We start from the raw sequence: 21,170 nt of genomic DNA on the forward strand, positions 1-21,170 counted from the left end.
CACGAGCAGGCGCACGGCACGGGGAGGCGCACGGAGGCGCGACCCCACCCACTGGCCCGTGTTCAAGGCCGCCGCGCGCCGCACCCGCCCCGCCCCGGCCGCCCCGCCCCGGCCGCCCCGCCCCGGCCAACGCGCCGAGGGTCGCGGCATTGCCGCTGGCTGACGGCCACTGATTCGAATTAATTGACCCGAATCCGAACAGAGCCCCCCTCCCCTCCCGGTCTTTTCAAATTTTGCCGGCCGGAGGCGCGTCCGGAGGGGCGCTGCCTAGTCAGCGGGGCCGCGTCTGGAGGCGGTGGGCAGAACAAAGTGGAAGTGGAATGTTAAAGTGTTGTGTCTGGCCAAGCGCTTACAACTCTCGATACGGTCCACCTAAAGCTTTAGCTCTTGTCAAGGTCGTCGCAGTATGCACTGTTGCACTGCACTAACCCCCACGTTCTCTCTGTTGCAGACAAAGGCTCATCTAGACCTGCTGGCCGACGCCCTGCTCCGCTGGGCGAGAGGGCGCTAGAGGCCGCGACGCGCCGCGACGGGCTCCACCCCACCCCCTTCTCTCTTTTGCTGCTGCCTGTAGAGGCGACTGCCGCCGAGCGCGCTGCCTGACACGAAGACAAGAAGACAAGAAGAGGAGCGAGGAGAAGAAGGCCTTGAATCAACCGGTGGACCAAGCGACGTGACTGTGTCAGGGAGCCCGCCGCAGCGCGGCAGCGCCACAGAGCGACGGCCAAGTCTTCAGTTGTAGTCTTCCCTTAACCTGCAACACTCCCGCTTTCATCGGTCCCTTTGGTTGCTCTTGGTTGCCCTTGGTTGCCCTTGGCTGCCCTTGGCTGCCCTTGGTTGCCCTTGGTTGCCATTGGTTGCCCTTGGTTGCCCTTGGCTGCCCTTGGTTGCCATTGGTTGCCCTTGGTTGCCTTGGTTGCCCTTGGTTGCCCTTGGTTGCCCTTGGTTGCTCTTGGTTGCTCTTGGTTGCCCTTGGTTGCCATTGGCTGCCCTTGGTTGCCCTTGGTTGCCCTTGGCTGCCCTTGGCTGCCGTTGCTTCCCATTGGTTTGCGCGGCGCCGTGTCGCTCCGAGCACCGAGATCCGCATCGTGAAGTGAATTCGTTGGGTTTTGTCACCCATCGCAGCGCCGATCGGGAAAAGAAGAAAGACAGAATGAAAGAAAGAGAGTGGTGCGTTGTTGGCGAGGCCGGCGCCTCGCCGTCTCGCCGCCTCGCTGCCTCCAGCTGGAACTATCTGGATCCTGGGTTTAGGAGTGAATACTTTTCCGTTTGTTTACACGCGTATTCTCCCCTCCTGTCTCACTCGACGAAAAGCGTGTCACTCTCTTGTCACGGCACTGGACTGGGTGCGCTGGGCATGAATCGGTAGACGAGGCGGTTGGAGTGGGGCACTCTCTAGCGGTGCATCAAAGAGTTAATGCCAAATTGACGCTCGGGCGGCTGCATATTTATCCAGTACCTGATAGTGTTTCTGATTAGTATAGTTCGAACACATGTGCACACGTAGGAATATAGGTTCATGTCTTACACTCTATCTCTCTCTTCTTGCTTTGTTGTCCCATATGCTGTTATTTTTAATCGTAGGACGGCGTGGGTAGGATGAATGTGGGTGGGAAGAAGGCCAGTGGTACCGTCGTAGCTCAACGCTGCATCAGCGCCGCGTTCGACAGTGCGTCTTGATTCCGTCTGTGCGATTCAGTCACAGGGGTCCTGGGAAGCAGCCTCTGGTGGGCAGGCAATCCCGTGCGCGGTGGAGCTGAGCCGGGCCTGAGTCGCTCGGTATACTCCGCTCGGTTTAAGCTGACATCAAGTTATTTTAGAAACTTTTCACGTAAAAAGGCGTTTGTGGGAATGCGGCGACGTCGAGAACGGGCGCGCAACCTTCGACAGGACGAGCATGAGCCGCGTGAGTCCAGGAGCAGCAACCCAACAAAATGAAAAGTGGCTCACGTGGTTCAGAGTCGGTCCGGGAAAGAAAAGATGTTGACATAACAAGTATCCAACGACAGGAATGTGCGACACGCCTCGCAAGGCGGGGTGCTGCAGCCCTAGAAGGTCTGGCCTATACTTATACTCTTTAATATTTGCACCACTCAGGCTGCACTTGACTGAGCTGCTTGACAGAGGAAAGAAACGTCTTGTAAATAGTCTCAGGCAGCTCCAAGACCCTTGGAGCCTTATCCAGCGGCAACTCCGTGGTCGCTCCTATAAGTATAATATAATGGAAGTTCTTCGGTAGGTTGATTTTAGACCACGAGTAGGTCTCACTATTGCACCACTATTGTTACACATTTCATGTAAGTCAGCAATTTGGGGGTTTGCGATGTAAGCTCGTTTCGTTTTAATTTCCAGTCACTTTCTCTCACGTGCAACAATTTTATATGGGTTCAAATTTGTTCATTTTCGTTTCAGTTTCCGAATCGAGACAGGCAAATTGTATGCGCTTTCACGGAATAAGCAACGTCCTGTGCGATTTACAGTTAGTGAAAAAAAAACGTGGTACTTGTTTTTTGCATAAGATGGAAATTCAATGGCAATACTGTTAATCATATCAAGACTTTCTTGCTATCACTGTTGCTTAATTTTTGTAAGTGAACTATTGGCTTTGTTACACTGTTCTTAGAGTGTTTTTCACGAGCTCGTTTGTTGATTTTGAATTTGCTCTTGTGATAAATGAGAAATGTGAATTTTTTGAATTAATATTCTGTAATGCAAGTTGTAATAATACGGCCTACGTATCTCGAAAGAAAACACTATATGAAGGGAGAGAGATACCTTGAGCGCGCGACTTTCTTTAAATTAGCATCGCATTGTTTTGGTTCCATATTGCAATGCCGCGAGTCTACCAAGACATTAACTGCATAACTTGCTATTTTTGAACTCGGAGTCGGAAGAGCTACAACAAAGAAAGTCAAACATAGCTGCGGTTGAATCGCTCGTTTAAAATCTGGGAAATTTAGACTTAGTAGCTACGTAGATTTGAAACACTCATATACTTCACATATATTTTTCTGTGAGATACAAAATTTATTTTTGAGACAACTGTAAAAAATGCATTGCCCTTTTATTTTGAGTAAAATAGACTTTTTAGCTGTGGTCTAGGCGGAGGTTTGTGTAAGCTGTCTACGCGATAAATGCCCTGTTTAATCTGCATCCTCGCAGAGACACGCGGTTGCTCTGGTGTCGTGTCCCCCGTGTTCGTGTCCTCGCAAGTGTTGCCATCAGGCCGTTGGGCATTGCGTTCGGGGTTCGCACATGGTGCTCCCTTTGTATTCATCATTTCGGATCCGGTTCAGCGCGAAAAGTACAAACAGATTGCGTGGTACAGTTCAAAGATGCAGATTCAATGAAGTTAGAACTCGTGTTGCTAAATTACTATATCGTATTTACAATTATTTAATGTCATAATATATTATATTACTAGTTAATTATATCGTTATTCGTAGAAGCTGGTAGCCATGCTGTAGAGAGTAAGTGTGCTTAACTAGATAATTGGAATCGGCGTGCCCTAACTGATTCCCTAGATGAGTTTGATGAGTGTCATTAAATTATTTAACATTTTAAATATGTCTTTGTAGTCTAGAGTTTTCTTTTCGCATACTATCTGTTAGTGATAATTCAAACATTTATGGAGAATTTGATTGAATCTGCGGAAATGGGCTTTACCATGGAGAGTATTTTTTATGTAACTACCAGTTTATGAAAAGCTGGTTTCAAAATTTATGAGAGAGTACTTTTTGTCGCTTTGGTTTAAGTGTCACATGAAGCTTTTCCGTCGTTCTTTTCCTCCGGAGGCTGGACTTCAACCACGACACGAATATAAAGTAAGGCACCAGTCGCTTGATTCTCAAGAAAGACACCCGGAAGATGACACTCGTGCCATCCTGAGCCACCGGGTGTCTTTATTGACAAAGAGGAAAGAAAGCACAATTTGTTAGCCAAAACAAGAGCGAGAAAAGGAGATCTCGCACAAATATATCCGTCTCGTGTTGAAGGACAAAGAGGATCAGAGTCTCGGAAACCTTTCATGGACAAGATGCTTGCAAGTGGTATACGAGGGAAGTCCCACGAACTTCAACGTATCCTGATAGGCTTTGCTTGGTGCAAGAGAACCTGTTCATATTCAAAAGGACCTGAATAGAGGATAAAATATTCCTTTGGCCGCTTGGCTATATTTTAAGGAGTAATGAGTGTCGTGTAACGATTTGAAGAAAGAAGGAATAGACATCGCGTCCAAATGCCCTACTCGTGGCCGCACCAGGTGACAAATTTGTTGAAACTTTTGTCGCTTGGACCGTCTGAGACCAAAACTAAAGATGTTTTCCTTTTTTTTCTATTTGTGACTTCAAACTCGATCTTGGCTTAGTTAATCTTAACTACACGCTACAAGGCCTAAAGCAACCAACAAGGTTTACTAAATTACAAAACGAGACTGCGAGGAAGAATTCAGCTTTATCAGGCCTAGATTGTTGTTGACAAAGTCGAAATATTTTTCATAGACAGTAATGTTATTTGAGATCTGTGTGGATTTAAAAAGAAACTGTGGTTCAATGTGCAATGAATGACATCAATTGGTGGCAAAACTCGTTCGCAACATTCAGTGTTCCTAGTATTCCCTCGCTAGAGTCTCACAAATTATACTTCGGAGTTAATGTCGCTTGTTTTCTTTCATTTACAATTTCAGAAACATGTATTTCTTTTTGTTTTGATCGGTCCGTACCTCTGCTCTACACAGTGTTAATGGATATTCCCACCTCAACTGGGGAAGTTTCCGCTGAGGGTTGCTTTTCTGGGAGCAGCACAAAACATTAATTTAAGGTGGTAACTCGCCGACGCCAAAAATATTGTTTGAAATTGCCGCTTCATTTTTTTTCTCGGTAACTTACTGCATTTGTTTCCCTTGGATTCTTATTAGAAACAAACCCTTTTGCACCAACACCTATACATGTATATTGAGAGTAACTATCCATTGCACTCTAAACACACACACATTCACACCAACACAAAATCTTTTTAATAAAAGATCTTTTTTATATTAATATTAAGAGCACACATTAGCTGTAACGTTATATATGCACGTTGACTACTTAAAACAGCACTGCAAACATTGTGATACGATATCAAATCCTGCCACACTTGTTAATTCTTATACAATTATTAGTGTTGCACATTTGCACTTTGTGAATTTTTCTTTTAAACATAAACTAACACAAGTGTAAAAAATCACGTTTGAAAACAAATTTTAAACTTAAAGATCTATTGATGTTACTTTGTACTTTTCTTAGTTATTTGTGTTGATAACTGTATATTCAATGACTGTTATGAGTAGAGTGTACATTATACTGGTGATGTGCGATTGGAGCCGCGCGTAACTTGTTCCTGATTTCAATTGTTACATTATTTCTAAGTTATTTTGTTCTCTTGCTGCGGCGTCATGTTATACTCCTTGTGCATTCCATTACAATTTTCTTTCTCTGGACAGTGTTGTTTTCTACACGATGTAGGCGTTTGTTGGCGTTTTTCTTCGATTCTGACTACAATCAAGCCTGATATTCATTAAGACTCGAGAGCATGCTCCTCGAGAATATTGTACATGTGTATATTTTACTATTATAATGTTAATTAACTATGTATGTGAAAGTCATATCGTAGTATGTTCGTAAGGTGGTTGAGAAAAATAAATAGCCTCGAACAAAATCGCTCGCCGTTTGCCTACTTATGAGAAAACCTTCCATTCGGCCAGGCAGGCGAGACTGAGAGGTCGCCTGAAAAATAAAATCGAAGAGAAACGAGTCTTCGCGAGCCAAACAAAACAAACTTGAAACGAAGCCCCGGTGACAAGTCGCAGCATCACGCTGCGCCGTGGTTCCGTGGGCTTGGAGGCTTGGAGCGCCGCGGAACGGCCAATGCCAGCCCGCAACACACGCGAGCGCGGCGGGCTGGCCTACCTCGCCGCTCGCAGGGGCTTCGGCCGCCGCTCTGCAGCAGAGCAGCAGCGACGTCGCGCCCCGCCCCGCCCCCTGCCAAGGGTGACAGTAAGTGCTCGGCGGCATGGCCTTTTAGTTTGAGAAGCTCCAGACAAAAAAAACCACTTGGTCGGCGACATCCTAGGAGCGGGCGCTTGTGGTGTTTTATCGGTTCCTTGTATGTATACGAACTGCCGAAAAGACACTTGGACGAAATCCGACACCCCCTGTGGCTTTGGTACGGGTCTAAACACCCCAAAAACAGCTGTTTTCGAGGGTTTGGGACTAGATGGGTTCTCGCAAACCGAGATCCAAAAAAGTACCCAAATGGGTCTCAGATACTCAAAAAAATGCGCTCTTTCGAATGCCGTGTCGAACGAGGCTCTACGACGTCGGGTTTGGATGCTACGGGCTCTCAAAGTTGCTCAATTTCACTATTTTTACTGAAGATTTGAGCATATCAGGGCCGTTTGAAGTAGACCATCGGCGATTTCGCTCCTCTTTGTCTTAAATGGTGCCTACCCATAGGTTAACACCCCCACAAAATTTCAGCCATGTCAGGCAATTATTAGAGGAACTGTGAACAATTTAATTTTTGGGTCATTTTACCACTGGGCTTAGGTAGTTTTGGGTCCAGAAAAAATAATTTTTTTAGCTATCTACTTTTGATCAGCACCTCTTGAAACGCCTTTTTTAAAATGGTGCCTCAAAACTTTTTTTCAAGGACAAACTTGTCTTTTTCTAGCTGTAATTGGAACATTACTTGGGATACGGCTTTTGGTCTGCCTCATACGGTTTTTGGTTTGCCGCATACGGTTTTTTGTTTGCCCTATACGGCTTTTGGTCTGCCTCATACGGTTTTTGGTTTGCCGCATACGGTTTTTTGTTTGCCCTATACGGCTTTTGGTCTGCCTCATACGGTTTTTGGTTTGCCGCATACGGTTTTTGTTTGCCCTATACGGCTTTTGGTCTGCCTCATACGGTTTTTGATTTGCCGCATACGGTTTTTTGTTTGCCCTATACGGCTTTTGGTCTGCCTCATACGGTTTTTTATTTGCCGCATACGGTTTTTTGTTTGCCCTATACGGCTTTTGGTCTGCCTCATACGGTTTTTGATTTGCCGCATACGGTTTTTTGTTTGCCCTATACGGCTTTTGGTCTGCCTCATACGGTTTTTTATTTGCCGCATACGGTTTTTTGTTTGCCCTATACGGCTTTTGGTCTGCCTCATACGGTTTTTTATTTGCCGCATACGGTTTTTTTTTTGCCCTATACGGCTTTTGGTCTGCCTCATACGGTTTTTGATTTGCCGCATACGGTTTTTTGTTTGCCCTATACGGCTTTTGGTCTGCCTCATACGGTTTTGAATTGCCGCATACGGTTTTTTGTTTGCCCTATACGGCTTTTGGTCTGCCTCATACGGTTTTTGATTTGCCGCATACGGTTTTTTTTTTGCCCTATACGGCTTTTGGTCTGCCTCATACGGTTTTTGATTTGCCGCATACGGTTTTTTGTTTGCCCTATACGGCTTTTGGTCTGCCTCATACGGTTTTTGATTTGCCGCATACGGTTTTTTGTTTGCCCTATACGGCTTTTGGTCTGCCTCATACGGTTTTTGGTTTGCCGCATACGGTTTTTTGTTTGCCCTATACGGCTTTTGGTCTGCCTCATACGGTTTTTGGTTTGCCGCATACGGTTTTTTTTTTGCCCTATACGGCTTTTGGTCTGCCTCATACGGTTTTTGATTTGCCGCATACGGTTTTTTGTTTGCCCTATACGGCTTTTGGTCTGCCTCATACGGTTTTTGATTTGCCGCATACGGTTTTTTGTTTGCCCTATACGGCTTTTGGTCTGCCTCATACGGTTTTTGATTTGCCGCATACGGTTTTTTGTTTGCCCTATACGGCTTTTGGTCTGCCTCATACGGTTTTGGTTTGCCGCATACGGTTTTTTGTTTGCCCTATACGGCTTTTGGTCTGCCTCATACGGTTTTTGATTTGCCGCATACGGTTTTTTGTTTGCCCTATACGGCTTTTGGTCTGCCTCATACGGTTTTTGAATTGCCGCATACGGTTTTTGTTTGCCCTATACGGCTTTTGGTCTGCCTCATACGGTTTTTGATTTGCCGCATACGGTTTTTTGTTTGGCCCTATACGGTTTTGGTCTGCCTCATACGGTTTTTGATTTGCCGCATACGGTTTTTGTTTGCCTATACGGCTTTTGGTCTGCCTCATACGGTTTTTGATTTGCCGCATACGGTTTTTGTTTGCCCTATACGGCTTTTGGTCTGCCTCAACGGTTTTGATTTGCCGCATACGGTTTTGTTTGCCCTATACGGCTTTGGGCTGCCTCATACGGTTTTGATTTGCCGCATACGGTTTTGTTTGCCCTATACGGCTTTTAGGGCTGCCTCATACGGTTTTTGATTTGCCGCATACGGTTTTTATGAGGCAGACCAAAAGCCGTATAGGGCAAACAAAAAACCGTATGCGGCAAATCAAAAACCGTATGAGGCAGACCAAAAGCCGTATAGGGCAAACAAAAAACCGTATGCGGCAAATCAAAAACCGTATGAGGCAGACCAAAAGCCGTATAGGGCAAACAAAAAACCGTATGCGGCAAATCAAAAACCGTATGAGGCAGACCAAAAGCCGTATAGGGCAAACAAAAAACCGTATGCGGCAAATCAAAAACCGTATGAGGCAGACCAAAAGCCGTATAGGGCAAACAAAAAACCGTATGCGGCAAATCAAAAACCGTATGAGGCAGCCCAAAAAGCCGTATAGGGCAAACAAAAAACCGTATGCGGCAAATCAAAAACCGTATGAGGCAGACCAAAAGCCGTATAGGGCAAACAAAAAACCGTATGCGGCAAATCAAAAACCGTATGAGGCAGACCAAAAGCCGTATAGGGCAAACAAAAAACCGTATGCGGCAAATCAAAAACCGTATGAGGCAGACCAAAAGCCGTATAGGGCAAACAAAAAACCGTATGCGGCAAATCAAAAACCGTATGAGGCAGACCAAAAGCCGTATAGGGCAAACAAAAAACCGTATGCGGCAATTAAAAAACCGTATGAGGCAGACCAAAAGCCGTATAGGGCAAACAAAAAACCGTATGCGGCAAATCAAAAACCGTATGAGGCAGACCAAAAGCCGTATAGGGCAAACAAAAAACCGTATGCGGCAAACCAAAAACCGTATGAGGCAGACCAAAAGCCGTATAGGGCAAACAAAAAACCGTATGCGGCAAATCAAAAACCGTATGAGGCAGACCAAAAGCCGTATAGGGCAAACAAAAAACCGTATGCGGCAAATCAAAAACCGTATGAGGCAGACCAAAAGCCGTATAGGGCAAACAAAAAACCGTATGCGGCAAATCAAAAACCGTATGAGGCAGACCAAAAGCCGTATAGGGCAAACAAAAAACCGTATGCGGCAAACCAAAAACCGTATGAGGCAGACCAAAAGCCGTATAGGGCAAACAAAAAACCGTATGCGGCAAACCAAAAACCGTATGAGGCAGACCAAAAGCCGTATAGGGCAAACAAAAAACCGTATGCGGCAAATCAAAAACCGTATGAGGCAGACCAAAAGCCGTATAGGGCAAACAAAAAACCGTATGCGGCAAATCAAAAACCGTATGAGGCAGACCAAAAGCCGTATAGGGCAAACAAAAAACCGTATGCGGCAAATCAAAAACCGTATGAGGCAGACCAAAAGCCGTATAGGGCAAACAAAAAACCGTATGCGGCAATTCAAAAACCGTATGAGGCAGACCAAAAGCCGTATAGGGCAAACAAAAAACCGTATGCGGCAAATCAAAAACCGTATGAGGCAGACCAAAAGCCGTATAGGGCAAACAAAAAACCGTATGCGGCAAATCAAAAACCGTATGAGGCAGACCAAAAGCCGTATAGGGCAAACAAAAAACCGTATGCGGCAAATCAAAAACCGTATGAGGCAGACCAAAAGCCGTATAGGGCAAACAAAAAACCGTATGCGGCAAATCAAAAACCGTATGAGGCAGACCAAAAGCCGTATAGGGCAAACAAAAAACCGTATGCGGCAAATCAAAAACCGTATGAGGCAGACCAAAAGCCGTATAGGGCAAACAAAAAACCGTATGCGGCAAATCAAAAACCGTATGAGGCAGACCAAAAGCCGTATAGGGCAAACAAAAAACCGTATGCGGCAAACCAAAAACCGTATGAGGCAGACCAAAAGCCGTATAGGGCAAACAAAAAACCGTATGCGGCAAACCAAAAACCGTATGAGGCAGACCAAAAGCCGTATAGGGCAAACAAAAAACCGTATGCGGCAAACCAAAAACCGTATGAGGCAGACCAAAAGCCGTATCTCAAAGTAATGTTCCAATTACAGCTAGAAAAAGACAAGTTTGTCCTTGAAAAAAAGTTTTGAGGCACCATGTTAAAAAGGCGTTTCAAGAGGTGCTGATCAAAAGTAGATAGCTAAAAAAATTATTTTTTCTGGACCCAAAACTACCTAAGCCCAGTGGTAAAATGACCCAAAACTTAAATTGTTCACAGTTCCTCTAATAATTGCCTGACATGGCTGAAATTTTGTGGGGGTGTTAACCTATAGGTTGGCACCATTTAAGACAAAGAGGAGCGAAATCGCCGATGTTCTACTTCAAACGGCCCTGATATGTTTAAATCTTCAGTAAAAATAGTGAAATTGAGCAACTTTGAGAGCCCGTAGCATCCAAACCCGACGTCGTAGAGCCTCGTTCGACACGGCATTCGAAAGAGCGCATTTTTTTGAGTATCTGAGACCCATTTGGGTACTTTTTTGGATCTCGGTTTGCGAGAACCCATCTAGTCCCAAACCCTCGAAAACAGCTGTTTTTGGGGTGTTTAGACCCGTACCAAAGCCACAGGGGGTGTCGGATTTCGTCCAAGTGTCTTTTCGGCAGTTCGTATACATACAAGGAACCGATAAAACACCACAAGCGCCCGCTCCTAGGATGTCGCCGACCAAGTGGTTTTTTTTGTCTGGAGCTTCTCTCTGCCGCGGGCCGCAGGTTCAGTTTGAGGCGGGTTGTCTTCTTCGCACTGTGTGTTTCTCAACAGGTGCCGTTTGGTGGGAGAGCCTCCGCACCGCTCGGCGCCGAGAAGCGAGGGGTGGGGGAGGGGCGGTAAGGCTTCACGTCGCCTCGCCGCGCACCTGGTGGCCGTTTTAGAGAAATGAAAGAAGCTCCGCGTGCCTACGCGTGCCGCGTCACGGACGGCGTGCGAAGCGGCCGAGGCGGCCTTGGCTGCCTGGCGGGGCGGGGCGGGGTGCGCCCGGGAACACCAAGTCACGGACGGCGTCACGCGTGGCCACGCGCACGTCACAAAGTCACAGGGGACGCAGAGGCGGGGTGGGACCGGGTGGGACCGGACCAGAGGGCGGAAAATGACTCGGACTGAAATAGCGTTCAGACTCGACGCGTTCTAGCACCACCCTCCCGTGTTGGACAACTTTTATTTCGGGGCTGAAGAGAAATACCTCGACGCGCCTTAGGCGTCTCTGAGATCGAGGTGTTTGAGGGAAGCGACATGGAATAATGGGGCACTCTAGACATGTATAATTAAGGAATCAGAATCAAAGTTTATTATAACAACAGTGAGAACATATCATACCCACATATTGACATCCATTTAGAAATTCTTAGTAAAAGTAAAATCAAACATGATTTGATAAATTGTTGCCCACAGGCAAAATTAAAGTTTCTTTCAATCAAAAAATTATTAAATTATATTTATAAAATTTTCCTTATTGAAGATAACAAAGAGAGTCTTCAAACCTCATTCAAACACCACAAACAGTCCATATCACATACACATGCGTCAATTAAACAGACTTATTTCATGAAAATATCACTCTCTACAAGCACACCTATAACAAAACTCAACAGAACAGATGTCTGTTTTATAAACAACAACTGTACAAGTATAAAAAAAACACAAAACAGATTTGACATGTAGTTCAGTAAAATAATAATACTGTTTTCGCACATTGTACCTAAAATATAAGATCTTGATCCCAAATTTTCTGAAACAGCAAAATTAGCGGCTGTTGCGCCAACACTCCATTACCCCTCACAAACTTAATACAAATGGATCAAATTTTCTGAAAAATTTAAATGGTTTAAAGAGAAAACAAATCTGAAATTGTTCTTCAATGAGGATTTCCAAAGAGTATAAAATAGGATTTTAATTCAAGCATCTTCAAACTGCCCATCATCAGGAACAAAGGGATTCTTGTCGGCTCGGATTGAAGGAGATGGATGAATGTCGGAAGGTAAAAAAGAACCAGAATGAAGAACCACTTCGTGTATGATTAAAGCTCTGGCTGGCATCGTCAGATGAGTTCTTGTTTGTTTGACTAGAGAAAAAGTTAATGTACAATGAGAAAAATCATATGGAAAAACATAACTTCAGCAGAAAAGTGCTGCAGAAAATTTTACATACCTGTTGGATCAAAATAATCATCCTGTCCTTCATCCAAATCCCAATCTTCATCATCGTCACGGGAAACATCAGTACTAAAAGTACTTTCTTTGAGAGAATTGTAAGAACTTTCTCTGAAAAAATTGTAAGAAACAGAGTTAAACAAAATCTTTTTCATTAAAGAGTCTATGAAGTTTTTGTTTGACAGAGAATAACTTTTATTACATAGGCTTTGTACTTACACAAGATCTTCTGTGTCATTGTCAGATACTGTTGACTCATTGTCGCTAAGCCAAAGTCTATCTGCTTCTGTGTGACAATTATTTAAACATTAATTCAAGGAAAATTACAAAATTTATAATGGGATATAGAAAAGAGCCAAACATACGAGAATCACTGGAATAATCACTGTGTGTGTCAGGTTTCTGGAGACCACTGCGTCGAATCAGTCCATTCTTAGCACCTACTTGCACTTTAATGTGCATTGCATCTTTTAAAGATGTGTACAACTTTGAAGAATAATTCAACTGTAAAAAATTGATAAGAGTTATTAACTTTCCAACCAACAACACATTGTTTTTTAAGATGCTAATATTTACAGTACTTACAGAGGACTTTGGATTGAAATAATTGAGTTCCAAGTCCACCCCTGAAAGATTGCCGAGACCCTCCTCAAGAAAAGATGGCAGAGCTTCTAAGTTATTTTTGTACAGATCCAACCATTTTAAACTGTGGAGTTTGGAACAGGAAGATGGCAGCTCTCCTATCTGCATCAAAAAAATTTGTTAGTGATTTGGAAAAAAAAAGGAAAAAACACATTATATTGAATGAGTTAAAGCAAACTTTAAGCAGTAATCAAATATATTCAGGAAAATTCTTATGACTTGCCTGATTACTATCCAACAGCAATTCTACTAAATTAGACAGATTTCCAAATTCATCAGGTAAGTAGAGTAATGAATTATTTGAGAGCACAGCAACTCTTAACTTAGATAATTCACAAAATGTATCAGGAAGCCACTGAAGTCTATTCCCATCACAATTAAGGATCTCCAAAACTTCTAGGCAATTGATGTCATCTGGTAATGTAGACAAACCAAGTCCACATAAAATCAACTCAGTAAGCACACCAGTGCATTGAAATGGTTTGAACGAAATTTCCCAAATAAAATTGTTTAGAGAGCGCTTATTTCTCTTGATGTCCACAGTCTTGTCATCTTTGGTATTTCCTATGTCAAGTCTTTCTAATACTTTCAGCTGATGAAGCAGATTAATGTGGGGCGTAGAGAGGCCACACTGATATAACCTGAGGTTCTTCAATCTGACAGTTACGCCAGTCCGCCACAAGTTGTAAGTTTTCACCACTTGGGATGCATTGGAAAACAGATTGAAACTGAGGTCTAGTTCTTCTAAAGAGTGGCAAAAGTCACTCCAAAGCCAAGCTGGATTTGCTTTAAGACAATTGTTGGAACAATTCAAAACTTTCAGTGCATGTCCACACATGGGCGCAAGGCTCCAGTCTTCTATGTGGTTGTGAGACACATCAAGATAAGAGATTCTGACAACACCTTCCTGCAACCAATAAAAGGTATAAGTATCCTTTCATAGGGGAAAATTAAAACCTGCCTCTGTGATACGGTACCTGGAAGCAAGTTGGAACTGCTTGCAGTTGATTGTGCGATAAGTTTAAAAACTCCAATGATCGGAGTTCAGCGAAGGAATCAGGCAAAGTTGTCAGCAAGTTTTGAGGCAAGACAAGTCGGGACAAACTTTTCAGCTGGCCAATGGATGAGGGCAAGCAAGTCAACAGATTGTTTGATGCTTGTAAGCATTGCAGGGCAACTAAATCACTCAGTGCCTCTGGTAATGTAGATATTTTACAATTTGATAAATCCATATGAGTCAGTGTTCTCAATTTGGGTAACAGGGCTAGGTGGAATGACAACACTCCACTGTTAATGGCATACACATGATTCGTGTTTTGGCAAACATTTTCTTGGTCAAGGGGTTCAGCCATTTTACAAGATGATAAACCAGTCGATAAGATATACCTGGAATATAAGACGAAGAGTTAAAACTCGCGATTGTCAAATATCCAAACTTTTATTTTCAAAGATTAAGGTTATCGTTAAACGTAGTTTCAAACACTTCTCAACATGCTCGACTCAAATTATACATGGAACGTATTTTACACTTACCAATATGTGTCTCAACTTTCTCAGTCGTTACCTACGTCAGAGCAATGAACACTATGATCTAAAACCTCGCAATCAAACTCGAACCATATGATCAGTGATCAGGTTCAAATCCGCCACCACCATCACCTAAACACGAAGACAGAAGAGGGCCAAAAAAAGTTGTCCAACCTTGAAACAGAGAAAGACTACTTTTCTAAAGTCATTTCACGTCCGTTTTGTCTATTCTAATCCCTCTTACTTCTGCCTTCACCTTAAAAATTCCTAATTAATTGTTTCACAATGAAGTTTTTGCAATAAAAAGCGTCTTATTACTACTGTTTCGGTTGGAACTTTTTTTTCTGCTAAATCAGCTGTGTAGCGCGCGCCATTTGACTCGATTCGTCTTGATCATGATATTTGCACGTTTCGTTCTAGTTTAGTCTTCAGTTGATGGCATCCATGATAGTAAAGTTATTGATTAATGAGGCAGCAAAAGAAAATGTCAGTTTTCTTTGTTTGTATGGAAGGATTCAAGTAGTGACTTTTTTCTTGGGCAGCGAGCGCACTGTGAAAGGCGGGGAAGGGGAGAGAGGGGAGGGGCGCAGGAGGGGAACCAAGGGAACCAACCAACCACAGGAGTCATTAGGTTAGGGCCAGTTAAATTTCATCTGCGTTTTTGTACTGGAATCGTAAAAGTTACTAAAACTTGCTTTATTTCCGCGTAGGTGCACGCGATGAGTCGTACTCGCTGATCAAGAATCATCTGTCGTGAAAAATCACATCGCTCGTCCTGCTTCAAATATTCAAGTCCAAACATCGTCTGCAGTCTTCACGGCCCACGGCTCATCTTATAAACAACATTGTCACATTTCCAAGTTTATCTCTCCTGACAGATCAAGAATGTTTCGTCATCTCTCATCCAAGGTACTGGGCATACCTGGTCGCACTCACAGCACAACTGCCTCTTCCAAAGGGGGCAAGTGGAACCTTGTTTCTTCAGTCTGTCTGCAACGGAAACCCATTATTAACAAAGAGATGAAAGACATCGAGAAGCAGGTGCAAAACTTACTATTTCAAGTTGAAAAAGAAACATCCTGGAAGTGTGATTGGGAGCTGGAGATTGAGAAGGATTTGAAACATTTGCAACAGATTAAAGAGTCTAAGAATGCCAAGGCTTCTGATGGAACTTTGAAAGTTGGACTCAAGCTTCGCAGAGATTGGGAAGATGAATGGAAAGCAGAACTCTCAAATTTTTCGCTGCAACCGCGTGTCACAGAAGCAGACAAGAAGAATAATGTCAAATCATGGCATCGCCTCCTGGATAGTACATTAATTTTTGTTGTTCAAAGTGAGGACAGTGGTAACCGTTGGGTTTTGCCCTATGGTAGTCGTTTGGAAGGGGAGACTATGCGACAGGCAGCTGAAAGAGTTCTGAGAGAAAGCTGTGGAGCAAACTTAAAAGCTCAATTTTATGGTAATGCACCATGTGGCTACTATAAGTTTAAATATCCTAAAGCTATTAGAGAAAAGATGGGTGTGGAGGGTGACAAGGTGTTCTTTTATAAAGCATATTTAACTGGTGGTGATGTTAAATCAAGTACTGCTTTAAAAGATTTCAAATGGGTTCCTCGCAATCAACTTAGTTCAACATTATCAGCAGATTACGGTCAGTCAGTTGAGATGTTCTTATTTGATGAAAATTAGTAATATATGTCGGTAATTTGGGTTTTGTAAATAACAGAATAAAAGAAACTCCAACTGGTTCTATTTTTTATTTCTGACAAATAAATAACTTCAGGTACGAAAGATGATATTGTTGGAACAATATCTCTAGAGAGAAAGATAATACTTAAAATACTAATGATCATCCCGTGTTGGGCCTGGACACTCATTTTGCATGTCTTTCTCATCATCAAATTTCAAGCAGCACCATACACAATAATTATATGATCTTCTTAAGTACTTTGTGAGCATTTCTAGCTTTTCAGATGCCTGCAAAAATACACACAATACATATATACAATTTTTCACATTCCATTATTTTCTATTATATTTTTTTTAAAAACACTTACCTCAAACTCGTCATCCTCTTCCTCTTCTTCTCCATCCTCGTCCTGTTCCTCCTCTTCCTCTTCTTTGGAATCACCTCGTAGTGAAGTGCCTTGTTCAGAAGAATTCTCCTCCTCAGACCCTTCACAGTCAACCTTTTTCCTTTTAGAAGTTTTAATTTTTGGCCAAAACCAACATTCATCAGGTTTACTCAGACCCTAGGGAACAAAGGTAATGCAAAAGACATTATTGGAGACAGCAAACACTTTTTAGATTATTTTTTTTTTCATTTAGATATTCATGCAAAATGATATAAGCTGCAACACACAAATTTACCTCATTTGTGTCAAGTTGATGACAAGATTTCTGGCTTTTGAAAAGATCGATCTCCACCAATCTTTGATCAGATTTTTGCTTCATCCGAGCGCGAAACTGCTCTATACTGACTTCTGCTCCTTTTGCTGATTTCTGTTTCTTGGCTCTGAATAGGCGTTTGGCCTCTTTAAGTTCCTCAATGGCAGCAGCTCGACCAAGTCCTTGCCGATCAGTTTTAAGTTGCAAAGGAATAGGATCTACATTTCCTGTGCCTAAAACAAATCAGAAAAAAAACCATGAACAAAGGTGTGCACAGCGAAGGGAATTTGTGCTTAACTTGACGTACCCGACTTTCCAATAGCTGTGCCTGGTGTGTACCCCATTTTCTGGAGCAAAGCAAAACCTTTATTGCTAGCTCCTAAGGCTTCTTGTAATCCTTGCTCTCTTCGCTGTGCTTCGATCACTCTGACTGGCTGCTGTTTCTCTCTCGACTCAGCATCCTGAACTTGCTTTTTCTTGTAGTTATCATGAGAGCGTTGCTGATTACGGTTGTGTAGGAGACCGGGTCGTACATCTTGAGCTGGGCTACAACCAGAAAAAATTCGTATTCGATGTTTGGAGGAGAGAAACCAATGGAAACCAAGGACCAAATGTTTAACCTATACACACCTGTCAACAATGAAGGCAGCTGACATGTAGTCATCCTCGTCTGAAGACATTTTATTACGTAACAACCGACCACTGAAAGGTTTGGTACGTTTTTACAACCAAACACTCAGTATATTTCTCAGAAGTGTGACTTAGGAATGTTCACACTGTTTTTGTTTGTGTTCAGTTGAATGAATGAATGAATGAATTGAATGAATGGCAAATTCCTTATTCGCAGGTAGAAACTTTACTGCGAATTATACGACCAGCAGACGAAGGGAAGCAGACGAACTTCCGAGGACTTTATTCAAAATTAGATCCGGAGAGATAAGATGACAATGAAACTTTTTAATAAGAAGTAAATATCCTTATCAGCGAGGTACAAGGTGCGCAACGTGGTTCGATGCGGTGCACAAGGTGCCCAGGGCACAGTGCGTTGGTGCGTTAGTGGAGTCAGTGTAGTTGAAGCTGATGGATGGCCTTTGTTGTTTTCTTCATAAACGCAGATGTATCGCACCGCCAAAAGTCTCTTCTCCTCTGCGAGTGTGCAGTTACCTGTAGTGGCATCTTTCAGGCGAGTCCACACCGAGGTGAAAGTACCTGTACCCTGGGGACATGTGGCAGGTAAATGTTGCATCATTTTCTTATTTCGAATTGTCACTGCCTGTTTAATATTTTGAAATTACTGTTCGTTATTATGTTTTGCAGGAAAGTGGTGGAACAAAGATGAAGGGAAGCCTATCATTGCTCTTCATGGCTGGCAGGATAATGCCAATTCGTTTGATCGCTTAGTACCTTCGATTTCGCCCAAGGCATCAGTTCTTGCAATCGATCTACCTGGGCATGGCCATTCTTCACATTTTCCTCATGGATTTCCTTACCACCGCATGTCAGCTGTTATGACCTTGCGACGAATAGTGGAGCACTTTGGATGGAAAAGTGTTACATTAATGGGCCATTCCCTAGGCGGCCAGACCTGTTTCATGTATGCAGCTATCTATCCAGGGGAAGTGGACAGCTTGATTACGATTGACATTTTAGCTCCTATTCCTTTGAATCCTCAGAAGTACATAAAGCATGGTGGTAAGACAATTGATGAGTTTATCAGAAGAGATCTTCAAACTGAGGCAACTGCTCCATCGCATCCATATGAAGATCTTGTGAAAATGGTTCTTAAATCTCCAATTTCACCAGATACTGTAGAAGGAGCAAAAATTTTGATGGACAGGGGAAGTGTAAAAACTGAAGAAGGTAAATACCGATTAACGCGAGATACCAGATTGAAAGGCAATTCAACTTCAGGATGGTCAGCGGACGACATACTTAAATACTGTCTTGAACTGAAGACTAATATTTTATGTATCAAAGCAGAGGGCTCACCTTATTTTTCTACAAAGGAATTTTTTGATCAATCGTGGGAGAATGTTACTAAAGCTGCTAAAAATGCTGAACTTGTATATTTGCCAGGAAAGCATCACCTTCATTTAGAAAATGTAGAAGCTGTAGCTCCTGTTGTGAACAAGTTTTTATCTAAGTATTATACTAGGTAGTTCACTACTTAAGTAGGATTATTTTTTGAAAGAACTGAAAAAAACAAATGTATTTCATCTATATCACTTTATTTTTCTCTTTAAAAAAATATAAGCTTATATTTGTACAATAAACAGTGATTAATCTAATTACCGAGTACTTTTTTAAAATCAAAGAACAACATCCACTGATTGCATGTAGATGAAAACACCAATGATATATGGAATATTAAGTTACAAACAAGAAATAAGTCTCAATAATTACAGAGGACAGAATCCTATTGGCCTATGGAATGCAAAAGAAAGCACCAAACACACAATTCTTGCAAAAACTGTCTCATTAATCCCAATCATCCTCCTCTTCAGTAGCAGAAGTAGATGTTGCACTTTCCTTGATTGGAGGTGGAGGTATCATTGATGAGATTTTGTCCATTGCTGACCCTTCTGGCAATTTGTTGGCACCAGATATGCCTTTTCTCCGCAATGCCAGCTTCAAATGAAGATCAGCCATGAGGTCACCACCACCCTGAGCTTTCTCTTCTTGCTTTTTCTTCTTGGCTTCCACTTTTCTGTCTTCCACCGACCGCTTGGTCTTTCCGCCAGCCTTACGGATTGCGTCCATAAGCGTTGCTCGAGAGTCCATTGCTGGAGCTGGGACTTGTTTGCAAACTGCTGATTCTTCAGCTGGTGGTGCACTTGAGGGTTCAGTGGTTGGGGGTGGGGGTGGGGGTGGGGGTGGAGGTGGAGGTGGAGGAGGCGGTGGCGGTGGCGGCGGCATATGAGGAGGTAAAGGAGGTGCACTTGTGGGAGGTGGAGGAGGTGGAGCGCTTGCTGCAGGTGCAGACTCTGTTATCGATGAATGACTTAGATGTGGAGCTGCTTCTCCTGAGAACAAGCCAGAACTCGAAGGAGTTGTAGGGCTTTCAGGGACTAGACTTGGCAATTCTGGAATAGCAGGTGTCGTAGTGACTGATGGTGCAATAGACAGCCCAAAGTCCATATTGTAACGAAGGTCATCAGCGATGCCAGGGAGGTCAGGAAGGTCAAGTGGAACATCAATGTCAGGTACATCTCCCATTCCAGGGGAATAGAAAAAGTTTTCCCCAGACCTTGCCTCCAGGTGCTCTTGATGAGCAATGGACATCGGAGCATCATCCATGGCACTGTCCCCTTCTTCCTCCAAAGACTGGCGCGTTTTGGTGACAGCTCCAAGCGGATCCAGTAGCACATAACGTTTGTAGGGGTTTTCAGATGTATTGAACAACAAAAGAGAAGAAACTGAATCTATATCAGGGGGAAGACTACCCAGTCCTTCCTCAACAGCAACCTCCAAGTTACGGCGAACCTTCGAACCCACTTTAACATGATAAAACTGCAATTTTTCTTGAGGTACCTTGCCATCCACAGGCTCCTGCTTGCTTTTAATTATATTGTCATGGTGCCTGAACTGTGTGGTGGCTGGTGGGTTGAAGGTTGATTGGTAATCTTTGCGAGCATCACTAGCTGGGTATTTTGCACTGGAAAAGACCTTGGTCGCTTTGTTACTTCCTGTTAGTTTCTCAATTTTCGCCTTAGCAACGGAAGTTCTTCGGCTGAGCTGCTGTAGCTTGTTTCTGTTCTCTGCAATGCGACTATCAATCCTACCAAAAACATCATTGACAACATCACTTAAATAATCTAGAGCATCAGCAATCTGATGAACAGTTTCTTCCTGGCGAAGGTTCAAGGAGATGACAGGAATGTTGTAGAGTTGATGTCCCATTTTTTCCTGTTCTTCTTCAGGTTCTAACTGGTATCTCGCCGAAGGGCAGTATTCCGTTGTACATTGATGTTATAATGAACTAAATTCTCACAGCCCGATGTCAGTGCGAGATTAACATGAAGTCTCAGGCTCAGGTTCTCCAGTTGACACTGACACAGTACATAACAGCAGACGGCGGAGGGGGGGGGAGGGGGGCTCAAGTTAGACATAAGTATTCACCGCCGGCGCCACTGTCTCAAATTTGACGAAAATGCCATGAGCTGTGAGTT

The 21,170-nt window shown here is 43.3% G+C and overlaps 6 protein-coding genes across 7 annotated transcripts in view; 3 read left to right on the top strand and 3 right to left on the bottom strand.

The window, feature by feature from the left end:
* LOC117649377 overlaps positions 1-5,697 on the top strand; it is a 52,880-nt gene extending 47,183 nt beyond the window's left edge. The window contains exon 3 of the mRNA XM_034392072.1: positions 452-5,697. Coding sequence (XP_034247963.1) covers positions 452-511 — 60 coding nt within the window. The 3' untranslated portion in view covers positions 512-5,697. The remainder of the gene's footprint in view (positions 1-451) is intronic.
* A 5,859-nt stretch (positions 5,698-11,556) lies between these two features.
* Positions 11,557-14,776, bottom strand: LOC117650004 (leucine-rich repeat protein soc-2-like). 2 transcript variants are annotated; one of them, XM_034393250.1, is made up of 8 exons: positions 14,620-14,776; positions 14,064-14,472; positions 13,310-13,993; positions 13,030-13,188; positions 12,810-12,948; positions 12,664-12,727; positions 12,443-12,555; positions 11,557-12,356 (listed from the first exon to the last, which is right to left on the bottom strand). In XM_034393250.1, exons 2-8 carry the CDS (start codon positions 14,436-14,438, stop codon positions 12,190-12,192), a joined length of 1,701 nt encoding a protein of 566 aa, XP_034249141.1. In that variant the 5' UTR covers positions 14,439-14,472; positions 14,620-14,776; the 3' UTR covers positions 11,557-12,189. The 2 variants fall into 2 exon arrangements, with proteins under 2 accessions (XP_034249141.1, XP_034249140.1); XM_034393249.1 differs by having other exon boundaries at positions 12,664-12,730.
* Positions 14,777-15,110: 334 nt separating this feature from the next.
* Positions 15,111-16,361, top strand: LOC117650009 (39S ribosomal protein L46, mitochondrial). The gene is made up of 2 exons (XM_034393255.1): positions 15,111-15,244; positions 15,324-16,361. The coding sequence occupies exon 2, from the start codon at positions 15,499-15,501 to the stop codon at positions 16,300-16,302; it is 804 nt and encodes a 267-aa protein (XP_034249146.1). The 5' UTR covers positions 15,111-15,244; positions 15,324-15,498; the 3' UTR covers positions 16,303-16,361.
* LOC117650008 (G patch domain-containing protein 11) lies at positions 16,347-17,831 on the bottom strand. Its single transcript, XM_034393253.1, has 5 exons — positions 17,632-17,831; positions 17,309-17,547; positions 16,984-17,234; positions 16,671-16,865; positions 16,347-16,590 (listed from the first exon to the last, which is right to left on the bottom strand). Exons 1-5 carry the CDS (start codon positions 17,679-17,681, stop codon positions 16,456-16,458), a joined length of 870 nt encoding a protein of 289 aa, XP_034249144.1. The 5' UTR covers positions 17,682-17,831; the 3' UTR covers positions 16,347-16,455.
* A 16-nt stretch (positions 17,832-17,847) lies between these two features.
* On the top strand, positions 17,848-19,289 carry LOC117650007 (probable serine hydrolase). The gene is made up of 3 exons (XM_034393252.1): positions 17,848-17,996; positions 18,117-18,234; positions 18,319-19,289. Exons 2-3 carry the CDS (start codon positions 18,117-18,119, stop codon positions 19,158-19,160), a joined length of 960 nt encoding a protein of 319 aa, XP_034249143.1. The 5' UTR covers positions 17,848-17,996; the 3' UTR covers positions 19,161-19,289.
* Positions 19,211-21,094, bottom strand: LOC117650006 (WASH complex subunit 1). The gene has a single exon (XM_034393251.1). It carries the CDS (start codon positions 20,899-20,901, stop codon positions 19,480-19,482), a length of 1,422 nt encoding a protein of 473 aa, XP_034249142.1. The 5' UTR covers positions 20,902-21,094; the 3' UTR covers positions 19,211-19,479.
* Positions 21,095-21,170: the final 76 nt, after the last annotated feature.

This window comes from Thrips palmi, unplaced genomic scaffold, assembly GCF_012932325.1.
Source record: "Thrips palmi isolate BJ-2018 unplaced genomic scaffold, TpBJ-2018v1 HiC_scaffold_4, whole genome shotgun sequence".
Lineage (NCBI taxonomy): Eukaryota > Metazoa > Arthropoda > Insecta > Thysanoptera > Thripidae > Thrips > Thrips palmi.